At 32.4% G+C, this 16,587-nt stretch overlaps 1 protein-coding gene across 1 annotated transcript; it reads right to left on the bottom strand.

Annotated features, from left to right (window-relative positions):
• Positions 1–13,933: 13,933 nt before the first annotated feature.
• Positions 13,934–15,018, bottom strand: LOC148193932 (uncharacterized). The gene is made up of 3 exons (XM_088097047.1): positions 14,909–15,018; positions 14,599–14,832; positions 13,934–14,486 (listed from the first exon to the last, which is right to left on the bottom strand). Exons 1-3 carry the CDS (start codon positions 15,016–15,018, stop codon positions 13,934–13,936), a joined length of 897 nt encoding a protein of 298 aa, XP_087953173.1.
• Between the last annotated feature and the right edge of the window lie 1,569 nt (positions 15,019–16,587).

Genomic DNA, 16,587 nt, shown 5'->3' on the forward strand with positions numbered 1-16,587 from the left:
GCTAATCAAACAGTACTTTGGTTCAAAAATAATCTTCAACCCTTTATCACACAATTGACTAATGCTGAGCAAATTATGTTTCAATCCTTTAACAAGCAGCACATTATCAATTTCATATGCAGAGGGAGTTTGAATTTTACCGAAACCGATGATCTTTCCTTTTTTGTTGTCACCGTAAGTGCGTGTCCATTAGTCTTGTAAGAGATGCTTATAAATTTTGTTGGATCTCCTGTCATGTGCCTAGAGCATCCACTGTCCAGATACCACATGGAATCCTTTACTTCTTGTTCCAAACAAGCTTTCTCCTTTTCAGATTTTGCCATCATGATGAGATTGCTTTCTAATACATTTCCTTTATTTTCCTTTTGATCCCTGATGCTCTTCTTGTTGTTTAGGAATCTTGTAAATTTTCCCGCCTGCAGATCTATTCTTCCAGTTCTTGATTCCAGCCCATCTACACTTTTCTTGTTTTGGAACAGATCTATTTCAAAAGATTCATAAAATCCATTAGTAATGGAATTATGTTTATCATTACATGCAACATGCACTAGTTCAAAAACATTGTTGAGATTGTTGATAGGGGGAGCATTGGTTTAGCTGAACCCACAATCTCAGTAATATCTGAGTTTTTGATGATGACAACACATAATTAATAACACATGTATTTTATGTGTTACATGTTCTATGCTTACATGTTATATGAGTATATGAGAACATGATTGTGTTGATTGCTGTGTTGCTAATTGCATTTCACTGTGTTTTATATGTGATTTTATATATGAATGCATGACACATGTCTTTGGATGAAAAAACCACTAGCACTAATGTTGAACTTTAAATGTGTGGCAAAACAACAGTTTGAAATCGATTACATTATGGGGTCAATCGATTAAAACTCGTGTATTTGCATAAATTTTTTCAAGGTGCTGTGAGAGTTTTTCATAGAGAAAAGTTTTCAAAATTTTGCATAACACTGTTGCATAATCAATTGCATGCGATATGTATTCGATTAAGTTTGTTACTGTTTTGAAATCTGTTAATGCTTGATATAACTGTTACAACGGCTATATTTTTAAATGTGTTAACCAAGCATTAAATGTTATTCGATTGCATTAATTGTGAATTCAATTAAGTGCTTTGACTGTTACTATCTGATATAACTAAATTGGTGTATTCGACTGCATTAGTAGCAAAGTTGATTCTGTTGCGTCTGATAGAATTTCATCTATATATTGACGCAAATTTGATTTTTGAAAAAGACTTTTGTGATTCTAACATTTTCATATTCTTTTACAGAAAAGTGAAAAGTTTACATAAAGAGAAAAAGCTTCAAGAAACTAGTTTGACCGTGGTGATCAACTAATTTGTGATTTCTTGAAGAGCAAGAATTGTGGAGATTTCAAAGTCTGATCTATCTGCACATTTGGGTGTCTACTGCAAGATCAGGTTCTATAATCTGCTGAAGATTGGGTTGAGTTCCCTGTTGTGATTACAGGAAGAAGGACATGCTGCGTTCTTGACTATGAGGGTGCCTCAAAGGGATTGGACTACAGGAGAGGGGATTCTTGCTACTAGTTTGTTTGTATATTGCCTATATTTTGATTAGAGGGTTAGAGGGGAGTTTTATATTTTTGACATGAGGTCTCTATAAAAACCTTGTTATTATCATTATAGTGCATTGACTTCCTGTGGTTGGAAGGACACTGGATGTAGGCTTGGCCGAATCAGTATAAAAACTCAGCATTTGATCTTTCTTATCTCTACTCTGTTGCATTCAATCGATTATACTTTACACGCATTCGATTAAATTTCCGCTGCATTGAAAATCTTTTAACTTGCGTTTCAAGAAAAGTATAAAGGCATCTCTTTTGGTGAGAAAGATTTTGAAAGTTTTAAATTTTATACTTCACCAATTCATCCCCCTCCTTTTGGTGTGAGAACTTGAGCCATTCTTTTTTAACAATTGGCACAAGAGCTGGTTTTCATAAAATATTTTAAAAACTAGTCGATTACGATTTTTATTCAATGCAGTCGAATAACATTTAATGCTTGGTCAACACATTTATAAATATAGTCGTTGTAACAGTTATATCAAGCATTAACAGATTTCAAAACAGTAACAAACTTAATCGAATACATATCGCATGCAATCGATTATGCAACAGTGTTATGCAAAGTTTTGGAAACGTTTCTCTTTGAAAAACTCTCATAGAGCAATTGAAAAAGTTTGTGCAAATACACTAGTTTTAATCGATTCACGCCATAATGTAATCAATTTCAAATTGTTGTTTTGCCACACATTTAAAGTTCAACATTAGTGCTTATGGTTTTTCATCCAAAAACATGTGTCACGCATTCATGTATAAAATCACATATATAACACAGTGAAATGCAATGAACAACACAACAACAACACAATCATGCACTCATATACGCATATAACATGTAAGCATAGAACATGTAACACATAAAAACACATGTGTTATTAATTATGTGTTGTCATCAACAAAAACTCAGATATTACTAAGATTGTGGGTTCAACTAAACCAATGTTGCCCCTATCAACAATCTCAACAATGAGGTTATTCGTCAACTAAGGATACTAGGAGTGGTGTGAATACTCATCCAGTCTAGGGTAATTAACAACTACTCATTGATTGAGGATACCAGGAGTGGTAAGAATACTCAACTGGTCTAGGGTAACTAGAGGTTATTCGCTGACCAAGATACCAAGAGTAGTGAAGAATACTTCACAACTAGGAGTGGGTGATACTCAACTAGATGATGCATCAGAATGATACTAAAAGCGTCTAGGGATACTAGGAGTGGTGAATAATACTATGCTATCAAGAGTGAGTAGAACTCAACTAGTCTGAAGTCACAATGGTTACTCAATATGACTAGGAATACCAAGAGTGGTTTAAAACACTCAACTGTACCTTATTGAATATTTAATGATACCCTATAAGTTAACTTAGAGGAGAACTGGATGTAACTCTTACAAGCGAACTGGTATAAAAAAATTTTGTGTGGTATAGTCTTTTCAATAAGTTATTGGATCTTAATAAAGGCGAAAATAGTAGCACTCAAATCAGCATTAAGCTCTCAACTAACATTTACATCATTAACGAGTTACTGCCTAGATATCTTTTGAAAGATATTGAGTTAGTCTTGTAAACTATCTTCACAAAATTGTGTTTATAGATAAAGTACAACTAACTCACAAGTGTTATGTATATCATGCCTAATTCTCAGGAAAACGAAAAAGAGTTATGAAAAAAACACTCAACCCCCCTCCCTTTTAGTGTTTTCTCACAACTTCAATATCCGAGGGAAAAAACAATCCAACAAATCTAATTTGTACGTGGGATTTAACACAATACCTATAACCATCACTCTACTTATCACACTCCAATACTTGTTAAACTTTAAAACCATAGATGCAGCCATTTGTTGAATAATAGAATTGGGAGAGTTAAGTCATTCCATCAAAGCTAACTTAATTTCATATACCTTTGGAAAGAAAATGTTGGCAGTTGGATAAGAGGTACCAAAAGCCAATAGTGTCACATCATAAAATATTTCCAACTTTTGACAAATTTCATTTCTCATTTGCCAATCATGTGTGCTAGGCAAAACTTTATATTGACTCTCTCGTTGTGATAAACAATCAAATGCATCTTTGTATTGTATGGCTACTTGAAGCATTAAAAATTTAGAATTCCACCTAGTTCTACAATCAACAACTTATCTTCTTCTAAATGGAATATTCAATTGAGCACATGTCTCTATAAATTTCTATTCTCTTTTAGGTGTAATTGTCCAAAAATTAGCAATTATAGATAAACTATCCTTCACAATCAAATTCAATATATGTGCACAACATCGCACGTGAAACAATTGGTCACCCAAAATAAGAGACCTAGGTGAAATCTTGTCTAAAATGTTATCAATCATAGCATCATTTGTAGTGCAATTATCAACTGTCAAAGTAGAAACTTTTCTGTCTTGATTCCAATCCATTAAACATTCAACCAATTATTCAACAAGAACTTGACTAGTATGAGGAATAGACACATACGTAAACCTAAAGTTGAAAGTCATATTTTATTAATTTAGTGAAGAAGAACAATGTTAATATAAAAATTACACTTAAAATAGAGTATAATGTTATTACCGCACAAGTCAACTTTTAAGCGTCCATACATCATCAATAAAGTGAGTTGTTATAGTCATGTAGCCTATATTTTGATTACTAGCAGTCCACATATCACTTGTAATTGTAACTCGACTTTGAATCCTTAACAACAATAATTTCAATTTCTCTTTTTTAGCATTGTAATCCTTCATAATATCCTTTTTTAAGGTGTTTTGAGAAACCACTTTAAATAGAAGTTGTACATCTGCACAAAATTCTTTAAATTCTATGTGATCAACCATTGACATTGGATATTCATGTAGAATTATCATCATACAGAGTGCATCTCTACCTATTTGTTGATCAAACACATAATTAAGACCAACTACGATTTCATCACCTTCTTTATGAGTTTTTAAAAATGATTGCTTGATGTCCCGTTTTGTTTGAAGCTTGAACTCTTGAAATGATTTCTCAAATGTGACATACCTTGCCTTGCCTCACCTAAAAGACTTCGGAACAACAATTGCACATAGCTTTCCATTTTCCATCAACCTTTTGTCTCTTAAAGTGATTCCAAACATCTGACAATAATCTTCTTGAGTTAACGGTAGGAGTTGAACTTTCAATTTGATTTGAATCTAGAAGCACATCATTTTGATTTGAATCTCCTTCATTAGGTTTTTCAGTTTGATTTGAATCTAGAAGCACATCATGTAATAGACATGTATAAGTCACTTTCACGTTATTTTCATGATACTCATTTTATTATGAATTCTTGTCATTTAGTTCTATCAACATTAGTGATAATTATCAAATTTAGTTGCAATTAATGAAATGAAAAGTTATTTTAGTTCTATATGTGGATGTCATCAATGTATGAGATCTTTTGAATATGCTCAATGCATATAATAATAATTTTGAGCGCATAAAGTGTAACACATTTATAAGGATTTATGAGTATATATATATATATATATATATATATATATATATATATATATATATAAAATAAATAATTAAATGTGTTAGGTCATTATATTATTAGTCAAAGTATTAAAGTGATGTAATTAATCCTATCTATGGCCAAAAGCATATATGCCATGAAATATTAATTGTGAAGAGACCATAAGTAATATTTTAGTTTGTGCAAGGGTCAAATTACAAATATTGAAATTTAAGAAAAAGTAACAAATAAAAATTACATAACTGAGAGAACTTAAAGTGTTCTATAGTTAAAAGACGAAATACGAATAATTTACATTATTTCCAATTACCAATTGAAGTACACTTCCCTTTTGTGTTATATAGAATATTGAAAATTACTCAATTAATAAAGGGTTTATATCTCATTGTCATTGATGTGATTTCACCTCGGCCTCCACCCCCGACACCACCACCTCCGTTCCGCCCTTCCACCGCGGCTCCATCGCCCTCCCCCACCCTCAGTCGCCTTTCGCCGCCTCTCTGGAAAGCCTTTCATCCTCATTCTCACCGTCTACAATGACCCAATGGGACACTCCCCTTTGCACCATCTCTGCTATCCTCACCTTCCTATCCAAAGCTTTGAGATTTGTTCCATGGTAGACTTGAACAGTACTAGGACTCGCACCCAAAACCAAATAACTCATTTTTCACTCTCAGCTCAACACTTCAGTACAAGACGAGAAATAGTAAGACAAAACAAAAGTGAACAGCCAAGAGGGTCTCCGCTATTATTTATATAGAACACAAATTTCCTAACGAGTGATGATGAAGCCTACTTGAAAAGGCAATTCAAGCGTGGCTGCCAAGTGGTCAAAGCCTAAAACTGAGAAAATAGAGAAGAGAAGACATATTGACAAAGGACACTCCACTCAACCATTAAACAAAAATGGGATTAATAAATAACATTGTTGTTATTTCTGGTTCTGCATTTAAGGATTACTAAATGGCAAAAGAAAATGTGGTTTTTAAACCTTCTTCAATTTATTTTTTTCCTCTGGTGACAGTTTCTATAGTGTGTCTGACAAGGTAAAAAATGCCTTAATTCTGGTCATTTAATGGTCGTATGGTGCAGTTTTATGATGTCCCATTTTTTCTAAGCCTCAACAAACAAACCTGTAGTAAGTGAACACTCAAATATAAAGGTGTGTCTTGGTTGTTTAAAAAGGTTTTCACTCAAAGAGCTTCGAACTGCAACAGACACGCAGGAGTGTGATCCTTGAGTGCAAATTTTTAAAAGGCATTGTGTCGAACAAATGGCATGCGTTTTGGCAATGATGAGCCATTACAAATAGAACTATTGCAGCTTGCTACCTTGCTTCTTAAATATCTTCAGAATGATATTGTCCATCATAGGAAAGAACTGATAAAGTTTGGGTGGAATCATCTTAAGCGAGAACACACAACCAACAAACAATGGGCATTTGTGAATGTTTGCCATTTCTTGGAGGCATATCAAGCCCCTGAAAAAATAATACTCCAGGTTTTTGTTGCTCTTCTCAAGACTTGCCAACCGGAAAATAAAATGTTGGTCAAGCAAGCTCTTGACATTCTAATGACAGCACTGCCACGACAATGTAGAAACGGAGCCATCAGAGGAACACATAACCATTCTCTAGCTACATGGATCAACAAAACTAGAATCCCAATTTTCCAAAACGTTGTGAGGATTAGTCAAGTCACCCTTTATGGTCATCAGAGCTATAACTATTGAAGGAACAAACAAAAAGAGAGAGGATTGACACGTTTGAGAAAAATGAAAAGTGACGTGGCCTACTGTTTGTCAACTTAGCCTATTTTTAACGGAGTTAGTTTTGGAGGACGAAAAATTATAGTTTCCCTAAGGACAAAGATCAAAGTGTACCAAAATTTGAAAGAGTGACGAAAAAGAAAATCGCTTGATAGTTGAGGGACTAAAAACATATTTAACCCATATTTAAAAAATAAACAATTTAAAAAGGAATAAGACTTAGTTTTAATAAGAAAATGAAAAATTACTTAGATTTTAGATAAGTAAATTGAACAATGTAAAAGTCATTTGCATGTCATCTTGGTTTCAAGAAGTTTTTCAATTTTGATTTTTTTTTCTATTAATATATTTTGCATTTTTTTCATTGCATGATAGCTTGAGTTTACAAAACCATGTTAGGTGTCAATAGAATCCAAATTTAGAGTTGGTGATATATACTATTTAATCGATCATAAGATGTAATGTATTTCTTTTAAAATAAGTAGAGTAACCAAATGAGTAATTAAATATTTTAACGTTCCCTTATGTTTAAATAAGATCTCGAGACGAAATTAGGTTTCTTCAAGTTATTTAAAACATGTTTAATATTTTTTAAATTAAAATCAACACCGATGAAACACTTTTGGAGTCTTAACATTTCTTTTTTTATTTATTTTGGTATTAATAGATTATTTTAGTGATGGAGAATTCAATGAATCATTATTATAAAAACATGTTAAAAATTACTATAACTTGATTATTTATCAAGTTTTTTTTTTCTAGACGATTTCTCGAATATTTAGAAAAAGTTGATTTCTCGAATATTTTATTTTTGTAAGATGTAGAGACTAAATTTTTATAATTTAGTTTAGAAAATAAAAAAAATTATAATAGTTTAAAAATGAATAGCATAATTAATTTTTCTGATGTCTATTTTTTTTCAATTTTATTATTTAAATAAAAATAAAAAATAAAAATAGTTATTTTATTAATTTTCTGTTTAAGTGACATTTTTTTTTAATTTTAACCATTTTTTAATTAAAAAATCTTATAAAATAAATAAAAACTATTCAGAATTGTAAAATTTATTTATATTTAATTTTATAATAATAATAATAATAATAATAATAATAATAACAAATAATTATATTATTTTTCAATATCTTAAAAAAAAACCTGCGTTACACACATATTTTCACTTGTATTTATAATATAGTTTTGAAAGTAGAGAGAGAAATGAGGGAAATTATAAAAGAGAGAATAAAAGGGTAATTGTCTTTTGTTATTATCATGTGTCTTTTTCTTATGAATAGTTGTCATGGTGAATAATATAATGTGACACTATGAGAGGACGATAGGTGGAGACCTCAACTTTTCACACTTTTATAATGTTTCACACTTTTTCAAACACTGATGTCGACATCCATATTCATACATATATATGATAGCAGAGTTATAATTTTTTCAATTAAAAATCTTTAATTTAATGGACTCTATTTTTCAAGAGAGATATGCTTTAAATCATTAGAGATCTATAAAATATTTGATTTTCCGCATAGTTTGAAAGAGAATATTATCGACATCTCTCTTTATTTAATATATAAGAAAAGGGAAATAAATTGTTCCTCAATAAACCCATTCAAATATTTTATGGTAACCATTTTTTTTTAATTCATATAGTTAAGAAGATTAGTTACTCTTTAAGCTGAAAAATCAACCTCAAGATCAATTTCTTGTTAGGGAGTAACACTTCGATAGCTTAATTTATTAATATTTTAATCATTTTTTTTTGTTTTTAACTTAAATACTAATATATTATCTATTATTGTTTTTGTTGTTTTATTAAAAAGGGGGTCATAAATTGGCTATTTTATTTTCCAAGGATATTAAACCAATATATTTTTCTTTTTCAGTTTTCACATGCACTGCGAATTGTTAAAAAATCTATAAACAATTTACTTGTTGAAATACGAGGATGAACATTCACTTGTGTCAAATGACTTCATTAACTACAATGGGATTGATATATTATAAATTTTAAAAAAAAAAATTATATATATAAAGTTATTCAACAACTAATTCAATACTTATAATTAGTTAAAAGTTGTACATTTCATTAATTAATAACTTTCAATAATTATAATTATTTAAAAGTTATAAGTTATATATTTCTTTGATAACTTAGAACTTGAGAAAGTTATATGAAAAAATATGGATTAGTGAAAATTTTGGGTGACATGGTTATGTTGGGGGAGGTTTTTAGATATGAATTTATTTTTTTGAACATTTATTGTTTTTACTTTTTTTGTCAATGAATCTATTTGTACTGTTCTTAATTTAAAAATAATTGTGAAAATAAATATAAATATCATGTCAAAATTGAAAAAAAAATCGATGAAAAGTTTAAGTGATTCGATTTTATTTTTTTTAAGTATAGTGGGAGACTTCGATTTTTGTGAAAATTTGGTGGTCATTTTAGATCCTTTTGTCAACTAATCTAATAGTAGCATTATTGATCCCACAAGAAAATATATATAAGGGGATAGTCAAAAGTGGACAAATAAGTTTTAATAGAAACTTTGGGAACTTGGTCTTTGACAGGAAACTTCAGAATTTTTCGTTGCTCATTTAAATTTTTTTTTCAACTATAATATTCATACTTTTAAATAACATTTTAATATAACTTGAGTACTTTTGGACAATTCTTTAGATATGGTAAGAAACTTGACTATGTGAATTTTTAGTTACTCATTCTAATTATTATTTTTGTCAACTTGAAATATCCTGTTTCTGTTTCGGTTGAGAGGGTAGAAAACTATGCTTTTACATTTCAAACCACTTCATTACTCAGTTTATTTTTCTTTTTCTAATATTTTATCGAATCTTATTACGTAAAGTTTAAATCCAAGCCCTACTTGTCAAAGATATTCTGATGCTTAAGTCAGTTTTTAATTATATCGATTGGTTATAGCAGTCAAGTCTTAAATATTCAATAAATGCGATCACCTACCTTTTTAGGTAAATATCTTACCTCTGTATTTATAGATTTCGAAGTGAGATTTTGATTAAGGTTGACCAGATTATGACCCAATATTTCATAATCATGTTTTTACCTTGTTAATCAAATTGTGGAATCTTTAATGTATAAAAGACCGAATGATTACCAAGTCGGTTGGCGACCCTTCGGCTAACACTGCATTGAGATTCTAGGATTGACTTTCTATGTGGTTGACCGACCGGTTTATATAGATTGATTGGTCTATACGGTACACAGGCCCCCAAAGCCCGAGCCGAGAATGATTAGTAAATGGGCTTTATAGGTTCTGGTTTACACAAGCGTGATGTGGTTTTTGGGTTCTGCATTTTAAAAATGTAGCCATTGGGGAATTAATGCGAGGGGTTTTGTTTCCCATGTTGGGAGGAAGTTAAAGAATTATTAAACTCGGGCTGTTGGATGAAGCTTTTCGTTTCCCATGTTGGAAGGAAGTTATAGAGTCTTTTAAATTGAACCGTTGGATCTTACTTCATTTGACGGCGCAGGTGGTGCCTGGGTCCACGATTCTCCACCTATATATATGGTATATATATGGTGGGTCTTTCACATCATTTTCACATTTTTTTTGTCGAAATCTTTATTGCACCGTTCGGTATATTCTTGTTTAAGGAATACTGGCTATCGTGAATTTGTCTTCGTATGAGGAGTCTTCAGGGAGGGGTGGACAAGGCCATGACAACGGTGCTTCATCCTCGGCAGCGTCAGAGTCTTCTTCTTCCTTTGTTGAGTCAACCAAGCGGGATGAGGGTCTAGGTGGTAGCACGACCGTTATAAATGAAGATTGGAAAGTTGTGTAGAGCGATCTTCGAAGTTTTATTTATGATAGGGAAATAATAGAGTGTGCTAAGGAGAACGGAGGACAGGGAGAGACACTACAGGCCATAACAAGTTATGAATGGGTGTCACAAAGTGAGCGAGTTCTCTACATGTTTCCGCACCAAAGCTCAACTAGAAAACTGAGCAGAGCAAAACTGTATGTTGAAATCAATAGAGTTCGACCCTTTATTCAAGCTGACAACATGCAAAGGGAACGAGCGAGTTTTTCACGGGAAAGGAGATAGTTTGAACGACTTATTATTTGTGTACGCGTATCTCTTTCATGAGATGTTCGTGCAGTTCCCGTTTAGCTCAATTCAGATGGATTGTTTAAGGGTCTTGAACATCGCTCCTTCTCAGTTGCATCCGAACAGTTGGGCCTACATTCAAGCCTTCGTGGTGATTTGTCAGGCCCTTCCTCTTTTGCCCACTCCCACCACCTTTCTACATTATTTTAGAACTCGACCAGTGATAAGCGTGACCCTAATATCGGAGCATGGCAAAACCCTATTCGAGCTTTTTTCTTTTTCCTTCAAAGGTTTCAAGGATAAGTTTTTGAGAGTGGAAATTATGGAATTCAGCCGCTCGCACTTCTTTAATGACGATAGGTAACCGAAGTTTCCTTTTTACTGGACCCAGAATCCCGCCTAGTTCACCTCTTGGTTGAGGTCCGAGATGACTCTATTCGAGCTGGAGACGATCGATATTCTTGATGCTTACCCCGTCAACTCCCCTCCCGAAGACTTATCAACTACCTTGATTGGGAAGACCTCATTATTGAGGTGTTTGGTATGACGTTTCCTTTTTAGCTATATATTTGAATTAATTTTAACTTAGCTAATTTTTTGTTATCTTTCAGGCATTATGGAATCCCCTAATCCAAAAGGAACTTTTTCAAGGAGGTTGCTGAATAGGTTTATCCTGATGAGTCTTCAATACCGTCTGTAAAAGCCGCGAAGGGTATCCCCAAGGCCCCTTCGTCTTCCCAGGTGGCAACACCTCAATCAGGGATGCAGATAACTGCTAGGTCGACACTAGTTACAACTTGAGTGACTGCCCGACCAGTCCAAGAGCCTGGAATTATTTAGGCTGTCCCTATTAATGTTGTTCCTTCCCTGCCAAAGGTACTCTAACGCCCAACTCAGTTTTTAATTACACCGATCGATTATAACAGTTAATTCTTAAATGTCTAATAAATGTGATCACCTACATCTTTACCTTACTTCTATATTTATAGATTTCGAAGTGAGCTTTAGATTAAGGTTGACCCAATCATGGCCCAATATCTCATAAGCATGTTTTTACCTTATTAATCAAATTGTGAAATCTTTAATGTGTAAAAGATCGAACGATTACCAAGTCGTTTGACAATTGTTCGACTAACATTGTTTTGGGATTCCCAAAGTTAACTTTCTATATGGTTGACCGATCGATTTATATAGACCGATTAGTTTATACAATACATATTCATACTTTTAAATAATTTTATTATTTATTTTCTTATCATTTAGATGTAAAATTTGCAAATGAAATGATAAATATAAAAAATATGTGTCATCACCATTTACTTCATTAATGACAATTCAATAAAAATCATTCCATATTTATTGAATTATAAAGAGACATAGCTTGCAATAATTAATAGGTTTAATCCTTTTCGACATCCCTATTTGTGCAGGATTGTCTCAGATAGGTCCTCGTTTTCTAAAGTGTGTCAAAATGGTCCTTAAGTTTGAAAATTGAAATCAATTGAGACCTTCCCGTTAAGTTGGCTGGACGGCGTTAAAGAAATTGATGCGTGGGTTGCTGAGATGACCAAATGGTACTGACGTGGCATAGTACTGTTGTTGACCTGGCTTAATGGTGAGTTTTTATATTTAAAAAAGTTAAATTTTTAAATCAAAACGCAACGTTTTGATTTTTAACAGAATATATGAACGTTTTAAATGAAGGAATCCCTAAATTGAAGAAATCCCCAAATTGGTTGACGAGAGCGAGGTTCGTGTTGGAGGTTGTTGAGCTTGTTATTTGAGGGTATTTTGGTTCGACGCAGGTGGGTGGTTTTAAGAACGTAGTTGTTCGAAGACATGTCGAAGGAGCATTCTTGTTGTTCGTCGACATGCAATGTGTGGTGGAAGGAGAACCGTAATGTGTGTTCACCGATTTGCCACTGTGGACTGAGATGTGCGATGAGAACTGCTAAAACTTTGAAGAATCGTGGAAAGCAATTTTGGGGATGCTCGAAGTATAGGGTATGATTTATTTGACGTTTGTATTATGTGGAAGTGTTTTTGAGAAGAGATTGTTGTTTATACAGAGTGGTGCTGAAGAGGGTGGTTGCAACTACTTCAAATGGTTTAATGATGTTGTGGAAGAGGAAAGGGGAAAATGCTTGAAGTGTGAAGGAAACAAAGAAAGTTCGGTGCACAGTGAAGAAATGGATAGTAATAGGAAAATTTTTGTTAAGTTTGAGAAATCCTTGTTGGTTGTTGAAAAATGGATGAAGGTGTTGATATTTTTGGTTTTTCTTTTATGTGTAATAAACACAATTTAAGTATCAATGTTGATTACAATGGACTGATGGGTTGTAACTGTGTTGTACCTTTCTTCCATTTCATTGAAAGTCAGACTTGTTATTAGTGAAAAATTCTATTTTTGTTATGGAATGTGATGAGTAAATAATGTTATTATGTTGAAGTTGTTATGTTTTTATGAGTCTATATACTGCTATCATACACCTGCGTCATGCATATCTGAGGTGTTTTTATGAGTCTAAAAAAATCTGCATTGCTCAGGGTCACTTTTTAAAGAATTTTACATCACCCAATAATAAGGCATATATTGTTTTGATGCCCAAATATATAGATAAACATACGTGATGCAGAACAAATATATCTGGACAAAAGTGTACAACAAATATAAAACATCAAAATATAGACTCATTTCATTGATATGCAAAGGTGAAGAAACAGACTGATTTCATTGATAAGCAGAGGTGAAGAAACCAATATAAAACATCAAACTACAGACTGATAAAAGCAGAATGACATTGTCTGATAATTACCAAACTGCTGTCTAATACAAAAAGATCACCAAGCTGTTGTCTAACACAAAAAGATTACCAAACTGTTGTCTAATACAAAAACATTACCAAAATGTTGTTCAAATGACAGACATTACAAAAAGATATAAAAAGAAACATTAAATTTGTTCATTTATCCCTTTCAACTGCAGCTTCTTCCTGATTTGATGATGGCATGATTGGTTGAGTTGATGGGTTACTTTGTTGTGTTTGTTGAGAGTTCAAATCAATTGTTTGTTTTGCTTTAATGCAAGAAGTCCTGTTGTGGCTGAGTTCCTTACAAATGCCACATCTTTTCTTTAAACCACCCTTCCTCATTCTTTTGTCATCCTTCATCAACTCCCATTGCTCCAACCTTTGCTTCTTCTTTGGTCTCCCAGGCAATGTTCTTTTTAGTGGAGGGAGGACATCATCATATGTGGTAATCTCCCACAGATTGTTACCATTTATTGGATAGACAATTGAAGAGTATGTTTCTTCATATGTTGACTTCCTAAAGCAACATGGAATGAATTCCTCTACATCAAGATTTAGGAATTTCATAGCAGATAAGGAGTGGCAACATGGTATGCCAATGATTTCCCACTTCCTGCATGTACACAAATTTTCATCTAAATTTAATACAAATTTGTCACTAGCTTGGGACACATGGCGAACTTCAAAAATCTTGTTGGCTGACCAGCTGTAAAATCAAAACAAGAAACACATTATAATCATAAACCACTTACTCATTTTAAAAGAAATCATAAGTCAATAAACCTCATTCTTACCACGGTATCCAATATTTAATTAACTAAGACTCCCTCTTTAGTCTAGTCTTGATTTTTGGACAAATGTTCCCAGAAAGTGATTGACTTTTTGTTCTGTTAGTTGCCCATCTCTTCATCAAGTAAAGGCGGATTTCCTCCAACATGGTTACGATTGGCTTAGACCTTGTATGCACCATTACACTATTGAAAGCCTCTGACATGTTGTTAACCAAAGTATCACACTGAGGCTTGCTGTTAAATCTTGATCTTGACCAGTACCTAGAACATATATATGTTCATCAATGTTACTGTGAAAAGTTGGCACATTTTTAACAATAGAAATTTAAATACAAACCTGGGAGGGATTTTTAACAAGTATTCGAAAGCCTCATCGTTAAGCTGTTTAATATTTCTCATTTCTGCTTCCCATGCTTGTGGATGGGTTGTTGTAGCTGCCTTCCACATCAAACGCTCTCGTCAACCAATTTGGGGATTTCTTCAATTTAGGGATTCCTTCATTTAAAACGTTCATTTATTCGATTAAAAATTAAAACGTTGCGTTTTGATTTAAAAATTTAACTTTTTTAAATATAAAAACTCACCATTAAGCCAGGTCAACAACAGTATTGTGCCACGTCAGTACCATTTGGTCATCTCAGCAACCCACGCATCAATTTCTTTAACGCCGTCCAACCAACTTAACGGGAAGGTCTCAATTGATTTCAATTTTCAAAATTAAGGACCATTTTGACACACTTTAGAAAACGAGGACCTATCTGAGACAATCATGCACAAACAGGGATGTCAAAAAGGATTAAACCTAATTAATAATATTGAATAACATTATTGTTTATGGTATTTTATTGAATTTTAAGAATTACAAGTGATATTACACATGTCAGATATTTAAAAAAAACTTCAAAAATCATAGAAGTATAAGTTTTACATCTCTTAAGAATGATTTTTATTATCAATGAAGTTAATGACTTTGATTTCTTCTTTACTTTATGATTTTAATATGTTGATATTTGTCATTTTAGGTCCTTGTTAGTGGAAAAAACCAACACCCTATAATTTTATTAAATGTTAAAAACATCAAAGTGTAAAACATGATTATGCTTTGCCTGACAAACAATGAATTAAATAAGTAATAAAGCATAAAAGACACAAGTGTTTCTCTTGACAAACGATACAATATTGTACCATATTTGTATACATTTGCTAAATTGAGAAAACTCTCAGACAATAGCAACACATAGAAGTGATTTAACATTGCATCACGTGAAAAATATATATGTTTGCTCCATAACTACACAAAATATCTACTACCTTTGTCATGAAAAGATTTGTTGGCTAAAAGATAAGTCACATCAAAAGATCTCTTGAAGCAAAAACTAAAAGCTACTTTTCTTCACCAAACCTTTAACCAATACTCTAGAAGGATCGTCACCTAGTGTGATATTACAGGATAAGTTGATTTTAGGAAATGTGCATTACCCAAGAAAGAAGTAAGCAAATCCAACTATGAAGACTTAGACAAAAGGAATAAAAAGTATTTATTGCTTCATGGAGTAAATCAAATGATCATATCTATATCAAGCATATCATAAGAAAGGGAGAAATGCTACAAAGAGTTTAAGCTTCTCAACAGCTAAAAACTATTCCACAACAGCTACTTTCTTTTGAGGCTTATATAAGACATTCAAGAAGAAGAAGAAAGTAAGAAAGACTACATGCATAATACAAATACACTGGAAAAAATTTTGAGCCAACTAAAAGCTTCAAGAAAGAACACTACTTGTGTTCAAATTACCAAGCTAGAAGGAAGAATATTTCAATCTCTCACATGTCAACAAATTATCAACTTCACATAACAAGACAAAGCATGATTTGTGATCACAAAATACTAAATCTCCGTATCTTAGTCAATAATGGAAGTTTGACAAACAATACTAGGTTATTAGTTTAGTGTGGTTACTATTTACAGAGTACTCTAAGCCAAAAGTGACTTATGAAAAATAATTACTTAAATTA

The sequence above is a fragment of the Vigna umbellata genome, chromosome 8 (genome assembly GCF_029865625.1).
Source record: "Vigna umbellata cultivar VRB3 chromosome 8, Vumbellata_1.0, whole genome shotgun sequence".
NCBI lineage: Eukaryota > Viridiplantae > Streptophyta > Magnoliopsida > Fabales > Fabaceae > Vigna > Vigna umbellata.

Coding starts and splice junctions, on each gene's coding strand:
- LOC148193932 (XM_088097047.1), bottom strand. CDS start 15,018: ATGTGGAAGGCAGCTACAACAACCCATCCACAAGCATGGGAAGCAGAA. Junction 14,833..14,908: donor TTGTTAAAAATCCCTCCCAG/GTTTGTATTTAA, acceptor TATATGTTCTAG/GTACTGGTCAAGATCAAGAT. Junction 14,487..14,598: donor AGACTAAAGAGGGAGTCTTA/GTTAATTAAATA, acceptor TTGATTTTACAG/CTGGTCAGCCAACAAGATTT.